Source organism: Neofelis nebulosa, chromosome 4, assembly GCF_028018385.1.
Source record: "Neofelis nebulosa isolate mNeoNeb1 chromosome 4, mNeoNeb1.pri, whole genome shotgun sequence".
In the NCBI taxonomy this organism is placed as follows: domain Eukaryota; kingdom Metazoa; phylum Chordata; class Mammalia; order Carnivora; family Felidae; genus Neofelis; species Neofelis nebulosa.
The window spans coordinates 4,857,057-4,869,303 of NC_080785.1; the positions used below are offsets into that span (position 1 = coordinate 4,857,057).

The 12,247-nt window shown below is 41.9% G+C and overlaps 1 protein-coding gene across 6 annotated transcripts in view; it reads right to left on the bottom strand.

Moving 5' to 3' along the window:
- Nucleotides 1-12,247, bottom strand: part of ACTR3B (actin related protein 3B) — a 90,922-nt gene that overhangs the window by 61,106 nt on the left and 17,569 nt on the right. For 2 of the 6 annotated variants that reach the window (XM_058723706.1, XM_058723707.1), the window contains exon 2: nt 9,486-9,541. The exons of 2 other annotated variants lie outside the window; for them this stretch is intronic. In XM_058723706.1, the coding sequence (XP_058579689.1) occupies nt 9,486-9,541 (56 nt within the window). Of the gene's footprint in view, nt 1-6,923; nt 6,943-8,884; nt 8,904-9,485; nt 9,542-12,247 lie in introns of those variants that run through there. 2 more of the 6 variants (XM_058723712.1, XM_058723709.1) reach the window with 2 other exon arrangements.

The following is a 12,247-nucleotide window of genomic DNA, read 5'->3' on the forward strand; positions in this document are numbered from 1 at the left end:
CTCCTCTTGAGTTTTCTAAATTATGTTTGGCAGTTATAGCAAAAATTGTAACACTGATGTCCTTCTCAATGTACGTAGAAGAAATATTCAAGACAATTATATCAGAAATGTGGAGCCTTTCACTCAGACTGGTAAGGTGTTAACACAGGAAACTAAGAAAAGTTATGTACAGGAAATGTAATAGACCAACCACTGAGATGCTACATTAAGAGATGCACTTGGGGCACCTGGATGGCTCAGTCGGTTGAGTGTCTGACTTCGGCTCAGGTCATGATCTCACAGTCCGTGAGTTCAAGCCCCGCATCAGGCCCTGTGCTGACAGCTTGGAGCCTGGAGCCTGCTTCGGATACTGTGTGTCCCTCTTTCTCTGCCCCTCCCCTGCTTGTGCTCTGTCTCTCTCACTCACAAAAATGAATAAATGTTAAAAAATAAAAAATAAAAAGAGATGCACTCAAAAACACAATACATAAATCAAAACAAAATTCTGAAAAAATGCTCAAATAATCCCCAGGAACTCAGGTAAAACAAAACAAAGGAATAAAAAAAAAGAACAAGCAGAAAAACCACTAATCAATAATTACAATAAATTATGTGATCTAAATACATTAATGAAAAGACAGAGATTGGCAGAGTGGATTAAAAGAACCTGACTCTTCACAGGGCACCTGGGTGGCTCAGTCCATCAAACGTCTGACTTCGGCTCAGGTCATGATCTCAGAGCTTGTGAGTTTGAGCCCCACGTCGGGCTCTGTGCTGACAGATCAGAGCTTACAGTCTGCTTCAGATTCTGCGTCTCCCTCTCTCTCTGCCCTTCCCCTGCTTGCACTGTCTCTCTCCCTCTCTCAAAAGTGAATAAAAACGTTAAAAAAAAAAAAAAGAAAAAGAGAAAGAACCTGATTCTTCAAATATAAGGATATATGTAGGTTGAAAGTAAAAAGACAGAAAAAGATATCCACACAAATGTTAATCAAAGAAAGCATGATTGGCTATATTGCCATCAGAAAAAGTAAATTTTATAACAAAGAAAGAAAAAATTGAAAAGAACATTAAAAAAGATAAAGGGTCAGTCCATCAAGAAGACACCGTAATCCTAAATGTGCACGTAACAAAGAATGGAAGCGCAAAGTACTGGAGACAAAAACTGATGAGAAAAACAGACGAACCCACAATTAGAGCTGCAGACCTCAATGCCTCTCTCAACAAGTGATAGAAGGACAAAAGAGCTCAACAATACCATCAACCTACGGGAGCCAACCAACGTATACAAAATACTCTACCCAAAGAGAACAGAGTATATACTGTTTACAAGTGCCCGTGGAACCAAAATAAACCTTATACGGGGCCATAAAAGAAACCTTAATAATTTTATAATCATTGTAAAACCATACAGTCGGTTGGTTGTACAGGTTGGCTCAGTCAGTGGCTCAGTCGGTTAAGTGTCCGACTCTTCATTTCTGCTCAGGTCATGATCACTCAGTCATTGAGATCGAGCCCCACATCAGGGTCCACACTGAGCAAGGAGCCTGCTTGGGATCCTCTCTCTCTCTCTCTCTCTCTCTCTCTGCCACTCACCCACTTGTACACACGTACCCTCTCACTCTCTCAAAATAAACTGTAAAGAATAAATAATTTTATAAGAGTTATACAGAGTATGCTTTTTGACTACAATAGAATAAACCCAAAAATCAATGACAGAAAGGTTACCAGGAAAATCCCACAAACATCTGGAAGTTAAACAATGCAGTTCTAAATGTGTCAAAGAGGAAATCTCAGGGAAGTTTTTAAAATACATGAATGGAATGTAAACAAAAATACAAAATATCAAAATGTGTTAGACACTGCAAAAGCAGTGATAACTGGGAAAATTTTAACACTAAAAGTTTACATTAGAAAACAGAAAAACTTGGGGCGCCTGGGTGGCGCAGTCGGTTAAGCGTCCGACTTCAGCCAGGTCACGATCTCGCGGTCTGTGAGTTCGAGCCCCGCGTCAGGCTCTGGGCTGACGGCTCGGAGCCTGGAGCCTGTTTCCGATTCTGCGTCTCCCTCTCTCTCTGCCCCTCCCCCGTTCATGCTCTGTCTCTCTCTGTCCCAAAAATAAATAAAAAATGTTAAAAAATAAAAAATAAAAAAAAAAAAAAATAATAAAAAGAAAACAGAAAAACTCTCTGGGATGCCTTGGGTAGCTCAGTTGGTTCAGCCTCCCTCTCTCTCTGCCCCTCCCCCATTCACACTCCATGTCTGTCTCTCTGCCTGTCTCTCTCTCTCTCCCAAAAATAAACATTAGAAAAAAATTTTTAATTAAAAAAAAAAAAGAGAGAGTCTCAAATCAATAATCTATGTTCCTACCTTAAGAACCTAGAAAAAGAAGAGCAAAACAAAACCCAAAGCAAGAAAGAAGGATGAGAGCAGAAATCAATGAAATTTAAAACAGAAAAACAGAGAAAACCAATGAATCTAAAAGCTGGTGTATCAAAAGTTAAACCTTTTGCTCTGCAGAAGACCCTATGAAGAAGATGGAAAGAGAAGCTCACAACGGGAGAAATTGTTTGCAAACCATATATTTGACAAAGGACTCGTTATCTAGTATATATAAAGAACTCTCAAAACCTCACAGTAAAAATGTAACAATTAGAAAATGAGCAAAATACACAAAGAGACATTTAATAGAAGAGGATTCTCAGATGGAAAATAAGCACATGACAAGATGTTCAACACCACTGGCCATTACAGAAATGAAGATTCAGACCATGACAAGATACAACTACACACTTATGAGAAGAGCTAAAATAAAAAAACTGTGACAACACCAAATGCTGGCAAGGATGCAGTGACACCAGCTCTCTCATACACAGCTGGTAGAAATGTAAAATGGTACAGCCACTATGGGAAATACTTTGGCAATTTCTTAATAATACTAAACATAAACTTGCCATACAATGCAGCAATTGCACTACGCAGTATTTATCTAGAGAAATGAAAAATTATGTCCGCACAAAAACCTGTACACAATTTTCATAGCAGCTCTATTTATAATAGCCACAAAGCGGAAATAATCAAGAAGTCCTTCAGTACATGAATGTTTAAACAAACTGGTACATGCATACATTGAAATACGACTCAAATAAAAAAAGAAACTATCTGTCAATACATACAACAACTCAGATGGATCTGAAGGGCATTATGCCAAGTGAAAAAGCCAATCACAAAGGACATATCCTGTATGGTTCCGGTTATAAAACATTCTCAAAAAAAAATCCCACAAAATTATGGAGATAGAAACAGATTAGTAGTTGCCAAAGGTTAGGAATGGTGGGGGGGAGAGTCAAGTGTAGTTATAAAGAAACAGCTCAGGAGAGACTGTTGTGGTGATATGATGGTTCTACATCTTGACTGTAGTGGTAATCACAGGAATCTACACATGGGATAAAAGGACACGGAACTACACACACACAGACACACACAGACACACACTGCACCAATTTCTATTTCCTGGCTTCAATGCTATAGTATAACCATGTAAGATGTAGCCCTGGATGAAACAGGGAGAAGGGTACACAGGTCTCTCCAAGCTATCTCTTACACTGCCTATGAATCTACAATTATCTCAAAATAACGTATTTGAAGACAAATAAAATATAGTTTGTAAATTATTTAAACAAATTAAAAAATAAAACCCCTCAGTTAGCTTAATGACAAACCAAAACTCGTAAGATTAAACTTAGTAAAGAAAAATGTAAAAGTTCTGCAGATTAAAAAAACTGTAGGAGTATAGAATGTGGGTAACCAGAAGAAACAGACTATTTTCCAAATGTTAAAAGGTCATCTGAGGGTAATCTAGGGAAGATTATCAGAAAGGTGCTCAAAACTTACATATAAATTCTAGATCTTAGGAACATTTACTACAGTAATTACCAGACAACAGTAATTTCTTAATTAATACATCCAGTATATTTTCCAAAAGAATGTCATATATTTGATGAAACCTTCAAGAAATAATAATTCCTATCTTACTTACTGTTCTAAAGTACAGAAAAGAAAGCTGAAAAACTCATCTCCAAAAGCCAGTCTAATTTTGATATTCAAACCAGACAAAAATGTACAAGAAAGGTAAATTATAGAGTAATTGCACTTTTAAACACTGATGCAAAAACCCAAATAAATATTTGCAAATACAATTCAACATGTAGTTGGTACTTCATAACCAAGTAGGGATTATCTCAAGAATGAAATAAATGACTATTTAATACTTGAAAATATATTAATGTAATTCATCGTATTATAGGACCTTAACTGTCCAAAACCATATGATCAGCTCTCAGTAAACTAGAAATAGAAAGGGCACTGTATTAACCTGAAAAAAGCATTTCCACAAAAACCAAGAGCAATGACTAGTGGCACACTAAAATCACCGTCTTTAAAATCAGACTGACAAAAGCACCCACTACCTCCAGCTCTAGTCACTCCAGCAGAAGTTCTAGCCAGTACAAAAGACCAAAAAATATATATAAAATATTGAGATTGAAAGGGACAACCATTACTTGCAGTTAATAGTCTGAATAGAAAACTTACAAGAATCTGCAAGCTAATAGAACAAATAAGAGAAGCATGTAAGGTTGCTGGATTAAAAAACAAAAAACTCAATAGCATTTCTATATGCTAGCAATTACTAGTTAGAAAATGTAATTTCAGAAAATTCACAACAGCAACAAACACATAAGGGTACCTACAGTTAAATCTAGTAAAAGGTGTATGAGCTTTATGAAGTCTATTACAAAAACATTACTGAAAAACACAACAGCCATTAATAAAGATCATATATACCATATTCATGGATAGAAAAACTCAATTCATAAAGATGTCAAATTCTTCCCCAATTAATCTATAAACTGAATGTGTCTCTAATCAAAACCCCATTACAATTTTTCATAGACCTTAACTAATTTTAAAATCTGTAGTAAAGGGGCACCTGGGTGGCTCCGTCAGTTAAGCGTCCTACTCTTGATTTCAGCTCAGGTCACGATCTCTCTCTCTCTCTCAAAATAAATAAATAAACATTTTTTTAATAAAATAAAATAAAATCTGTAATAAAAAGTAAGGCCTAAGAATAGCCGAGGTTATTCTGAGAAAAAAGGGAAGAGGAACCACACCTACCAGATATCAAGACACTGGCTAAAGTAATAACATTTAAGACAGCATGAATTTGGAGTGAAGATAAACAAACGCATAAATGAAACCAAATAAAAACACCAGAAATATTCCCAAGCATATATGGTACCTCAATATGATTTAAAAGGCATAACAAATTGGAATGTACTCTTCAATAAATGGTGCTGGGACAAGTGTCCTTCCATTCAGAAAATAAGTAAAATAACTATCTGACACCATATTCAAAAAGTAAACTCAAAATTGTCACAGAAGAAAATGCAGAAAGTCCTTATGACTTTGGAGTAGAAATGCATTTTTCAAGATAGAAACAAATTATAAATGGAAAATGCGTACTGAATATTTTAACTATATCAAAGTTTTACGTGTCTAGATTCAAAAAATCATTTAAAAAGATGCCATAAAATAGAAGACAATATTTGCAACGTATTAATATTCAGAGTACACAAAGACAACTGCATAAAACTCCGTAAAAAAGATTAAAAAAATATGCAGTAGAAAAAATGGGCAAAGATACGAACAGGCAATGAAAGGTGCCCCACCTTACCAGTCATCAGAGAAATGCAAACTTATAAAATGACGCATCGTTTCACATTCGTCAGACTGGCGAAAATCTAAGTCTACCAATGTCAACTTTTGTCAAGGCTGCGTGGAAACAAAAACCCTTTACTAGCACCTACGGGAGTTTCACTGTGCACAAGCACTCAGAAGAGCAGCCTGACAGCAGCTGAGAAGGCGAAGAGGTGCGCACCTGCACGACGAAACAACCACACTTCTCCTCATTTTCTCTTGGGAAACTAGCGCATGTGCGTAAGGAGGGGTTTACTGCACCATTTTGTATAACAGAGAAAACTGGAAAATGCCCAAACGAAAAAAAAAAATTGAGATTCAAATGCTAGAACTCTGATCAAGAACTGTGTATATCAACATTGCTAAATCTTAAAAACCTATTTCCGGGGGGCGGGGTCCTTTATAAAAAGACAATGCTGAAAGTGATTTACAGTACGGTGTCATTTAGGAAGGTCTATACCGGCAGAACAAGGCCACATACAGGTAAGGAACCCTGTTCCCATAAGGTCAGGAGAGAACACACCGGCCACAGGAAGTTCCCGGCAGAGGAGGGAGAGCAAGAGGGGGGAATGGGCTGGAGGAAAAGGGAGGACCTTGCCCACGCTGATGCATGGGTTCACAGATTTACAGGATGAAATCGTGTCAGCGTTTGCTCCTTCTGAGTGGTGGGTGGGTACGCAGGTCTGTGCTATATTATCTTTTGCAACAGTTTTTAGCTGAAATAAAAATTTTTTAAAACCTCTATGCAATAGGGGCGCCTGGGTGGCTCAGTCAGTTAAGCGTCCGTCCGACTCTTGATTTCGGCTCAGGTCATTCTCTCACGGTTCGTGAGTTCGAGGCCCACATCCAGCCCTGCGCTCACAACACGGAGCCTGCTGGGGGTTCTCTCTCTCTCTCCCTCTCTCTCCGCCCCTCCCCAGCTCACTCTCTCTCTCAAAAATAAATAAACTTCCACAAACTGCTCTGTAACTATCCCATTAAAAGAAAAGCCAAAAACATCTCTGGGCTCCGTCCCCACCTCCCGTGGAGACGCTCCTCCGAGCAGGAAGCCCTTCACCTGATGCCAACGGGACCTTTACACCGAACTCCTCCGACGCCCGAAGGTCGAACACGTCCTTCCTTCCTCCCGACCCCTCCCCGCACCTCCCTCGCGCGCCTTCCGCGGACACGGTCACCACACACATCCTCACTCCTCTGCCGGAAACTTTTCAATGACTCTCAACATACTGCGACAACTTACAGACCAAAAAAGGCCGGGAAACCCTCCACTCGAACGATCCTGCACACGCTGCCCAGAAGCGCACGCCGGACACGGGCAGAGCCGCCTGGGAAGAGCCGGACGGGGCGCGCGGCACCTCGCCCGTCCGCTGGCTCAGGCCTGAGGGAGCCCTTCGGGGAACAACGTGGAAATTCCCGGGTGCGAGATGAAAGTAAAACCCCTCGACAGGACAGAGTCTGTCGTCATCCGGCCCTCCCCCACGCTCCCGGCCGCGTTCCTGGCCACTGTCCGCCGAGGGCCGTGACCTCCGGCACGACGAGGGCCCGCCCGCACGCGCCGCGCCCACCCAGCGGGCCCCGCCCATGTCCGCCAGCGTCGTCGGCGAGCTGACGCACATCCGCACGAGCCCCACCTCTTCTCTGCGGGTGCCACGTCGGCACGTGCGTCTCGAACTTCACCTTGTGGACGGAGCCTCTAGAGCCAGAAAAATGATTCAGCTCCCGGAACGAAGACGAGCAGGAAAGCCGACAGCCCCGGGCGACCGAGGCCCTCCACCCAACCCAGCATCCTCACCCGGGCCCCCAAATCTTCTCACCCCGCCTCCCGGGACTTCTCCGTCCCTTGCAACGGACTCAGCCGACGATACAGCTGTGGCTTTCCTCCCACTTCTCCGACTTTTTATGCTCTGTCTAGCTTCTGCTACTGTGAAGGTTCTGAAAGCACCAATCTGAGAGCCGCCTTGCTGTCTGGCGGCGCATGAAATCCCGCTAATAACTGACTTCAGTTCTCCTCCCTGTTGATGATGACGGGTTGAACGGGCCACCGGCTGAACGCTGCTGACAGTTTGAAACGGCAACGCATTAAAGCAGGAGGTGCAAGGTCAGCCTTTCAGAGCCGTGGCACTTAGCAAGGTTAAAATCCAATCTGCTTTGAAAAGTCAGAACGTCCGATTTATCAATCCAACATGGAACGATCAAGTTCCGGGGCATTCGCAATAATAAAATTCTCAAAGGACTGACCTAGCCTACAAAGCGCCAAGCGTGATAGACCTAATTGCGTCTCCTAAAAATTCATACGTTGAAGCCCTCGCCCCCTGTGAGACTGCGTTCGGACGTGGGGACCGAAGGAGGTAATAAAAGTTAAATGAGGTCGTAAGGTGGGACTTAATCGAAGAGAACTGTTGTCCTCATAAGAAGAGGAAGAGACCACAGAGATCTCTCTTTCGGTTGTGTGCAGAGAAAAGGCCATGTGGGGACACAGTGAGGAGGTGCTGTCTGAAAACCAGGGAAGGAGGCCTCACTGTGAACCAATCCTGATGGCCCCTTGATCTGGGACTTCAAGCCTCCATTCTGGGATCCAATACATTTCTGTTATTTAAGACATCACTCTGTGGTATTTTATAACGGCAGCACCCAGCAAACTAACACACCAAATTATGAATCCTAAATAAAGAACACAGCAGACAAATTGTGCCTGTTATTAAGGACACCCCGCCATGGTACCAGGGTGTTCAGACCTAGAAATCAGATTCGTGATCAATTATACAGCAAGCAAGGAAGGAAGGAGAATGAGGTAAATAACATGTGCTCGAGGAATCTGGGGTACACTTCCTAGTGAGGTGAGTACCCATATACACCAAAAAGGCCTGCGCCTTCCCTGGAATAAACGCTAAGCCTCCTCTCCCCAGCTCTCCCAAGCTGCCCATGTTCCATAATGTTCCATACTGCTGACAAGGGCCTACCCTCACTGGGTCCCTGGCCCCGCACCACCTTACAACTTCTAAGATCACAATTCATCGCACAAGATCTACACTTAGGAGGCAGTGTTTCCCTTCCCCCTGGACTGATACAAGTTAGTCTGTAAACGGTCTCCAAATAATAACCCGGAATTTAAACAATTTCAGAGAAAAATTCTACCCTAAAAACAACTGACCTGACCTTGGAGGCTCCTGTGGGAAACAAAGAGTGGGTAGGACGTACTCTTGCCAAGATGTGAGAACATTTCTTCTTTTACGTCCATCACTCTCTACTGACCAAAATTTAAACAAAAGCAGACACTCTGAACACAAACAGTCATCAGGCCTCTCGTGTTTTGGGGTTTTTTTTTAAAGGGCATTCAATAGAGTGAACAGTGTAGCACAATGGATGCTCAGTCCACAGAGTCGCTAAGTTAATAAAACTGTACTTACTTAAAATTACAAATGAACCTTAAAGGACCAGATTTCTTCAAGGCAGCTCAGACATTTATGACTGAAGGAAAAGCCCCAGCCAACCACCCAGGCTGAAACTCCAACAATGGTGACAAGGGGCTTTCTCAGAAGAGGACCAAAGGGCCAGAAAGTTGGGGGATTTTAGGCCACAGCTACGGTCTATAGCAATATTCAGGACTAGGTGTCAAAATCAATAACCCTCCCCAGTAACCAGGACAATCTTCTAAAAGCAGATGGCAAGTCAATGAATATGCTTTGGAAAACAGAATCACAATGCCGAGAACCCCGGTCCTTCACACACGTTGAGGGTGGGGCTGTACTTACATGAAGGAATAATGAACTGTGGCTCAGTGTTGCCTGCGTAGCCAAGCTTGGTATACCTAAAAGCACAAAGTCATCAACACAGGTTTAGATAATAATACTGTCCTCTGGATCCCATTAGTGTCTTTTATCATAAGCTCTCCAAGTCCTACAACATCAAGCCTCAAAATATTCACTTGGAAAAAAAAAAAAAAGCTTATGATGACTGAGAATCAAACACTAATTTCAGATAAGCGAGCTGTTATTAAAACATTAAAATGTGAAGCTTCTTTCTACTGGCAAAAAATTTTGCACACATGCATTAACACATAAATTACATTTGTGTGTCCCTCACGGCTTTAAACGTGCTTTTACACTCTTTTCCTTTTCACAAAAGTCCTGCAAAGGGAGTAGCCCTTGTCCCTATTTTGCAGATGAGAAAACTGAGGCATTGGGATGTTCGTTTGGCTGCCCCGAGCCAAGCAGCTGGTGAACAGAGAAAGAACCCGAATCTGAATGAGCAGGCTAAACTCCAGAGCTGGCTCTCAGAGAAGCACACTTACTTCTCAAACTTCATGAACTTTTGAAGGGGGGGGGGGGGGGGGGGGAACGCACTTAAAAAATGATTATATAATTTTCTTAAAATGTCATGGCATATGTCTAGAAACAGCCACTGCCACCTCCTGAGAATATCTGACAGGAGCATCTCTTTTTCATCTCATTTCAGAACGAGCCCATTTTCTGTCAAGATACTCTGTGTGATGGGTTCCAAAAGTCTTAACTAAAACAAATGCCAAAATACTACTATCTGTTCCAAAAGCATTTGCTAATCCCTTAAATAAAAAAAAATTTTTTTTTTAAAAAGTGGCAGGGGGGGACCACCACGGAGAACCATCTGCTGGAAATAAAAAACTGAAAATCGAAAAGACTCATGAGCCCTTCCTTCCTTATTAGCCGACTGTAATGAACAGTAAAGTCTGGACAACTGAGCCATCATCCTGCAGTAACGCTCATAACGAAGAAAAACACTTCCCAGCAGTGTTGAAAGTCACTTTGTTAATTCATTCCATTTTTATAAATTATTTCAAGATGCTTGATACTCAAATTTTTTGATGTGGTACTACATTCCAAATTCTAATAAATTAATTTTATGATTTGTAAATGTATTTTTACCATATGCTAATTTCACTATTTTTGAACACATAGTGAATGAATAAGGCGTGGGGAGCCCAAAACGGCAAGTTCGCTCCGTTTAAATCACGCCTTACTGCTCAGTCTCCAAGTTCTTGGTGCCACAGGAACTTGGGTGAGGCTGGGCTCTGAAAACCATCAGGCCATGCCAGAAGTTTCTGGGAGCCATCTGTGGGCCCTCCAGGTTCCACAAATTACCAGATGCACAAACCAAGTGGACCCCACTGTAGGGCTCACCAGACCCAGAGGAAGGTTTCAAAGCTGACCCAGACCTGGGGACTTTCCAGAAGGAAAGCAACATATACTGAACTTTAAAAATGCCCAATTCGACCATCATTCTGGAAGTATATTCCAGACAATAAATACAAATGAACTGAATTGCTGACCCAAGGCTAAAGAAACCTAACAAGCAGGTCAGAAATCACTAAAACCCTCAAATTTAAGACTGTGGTTTTTTTTAAAGGCCACATCACTCACCCATCCCCCCGAAATCATGCAGCTTGCACTCAGATTATCTGCCTGCCCGCGTGGTGAGATTATAGCTTGTATGATGACAGAACGCAGTTCTTTTTCTTGACTGTACCTCCACCCCCAGCACAGTGCCTGGCATGTGGCCGGCACCCCATAAATATCTGCTGAATGAGTTCTTACCCTTGTAAGGAAAGGGATTTACTGCCAAACTGCGGGGGAAAGGGGCAGTGTTAGAAAGGGGGATGCTGAAGGTCAGAAACACAATGTGATGGGCCACATAAAGACCAGGGCCATCGTCTAAGCACAATCTGTCATCTACACGTGAGAAAACACTTGTTTGTGTGATGAAGTTATTAAGACAAACAAACAAACACAGTGAAATGTTAACCTTTATTAAAATGAGGTGAAGGTATCATTTCTATCTGTTCCATTATATTTTGTATTTCTGAAAGTCAACAGAGTGCATTGTATTGGTCAAGACCATGCACTCCGGCACCAGACTGCTTGGATTCAAGTCCCAGCTCTGTTATTTGCCAAATGTGTGACTTTGGGCACGATGCTCTACCTGTCTGTATCTCAGTTTCTCCATCTGTAAAATGGGCATAATAATACAACCTGTTTCCTAGGCTTAGTGAGTTTTATATATAAATAAGGAAGCAGAGAAAGCCCTAGAACAGTGCTACCTATACAAGTTACATTTTTGAGGGGGAGTGCCTGCATGGTAAGAACAGCTTGGATCCTGGAGCCTGCTTCAGATTGTGTCTCCCTCTCTCTGCCCCTCCCCTGCTCGCTCAGCTTCTCTCTCTCTCGCTCTCTCTCAAAAACAAATAAACATTTAAAAATAATAGTAAGTTTTTTGACTGTTATTTTTCTGTGTGTTTGAAATATTTCCTAACTTGAAAGTTTTGAAAAGTTCACAACATGCACACAGCATGTTCTGTGGCCTCGTTCAGTCCCTCTGCCGTACATGACTCTACAGCACAGACACCCCACTTTGCGTTGTGGTGGAAATAAAATGCACAAATGGTAAACCCAGCAGATAGAAGACATCCTTCCACAATTGTGTCTTGTACCCTGAAATTGTGAGCCATGGCCCCGAGAAGCAAAAGGTCAGGCTGCAGAGA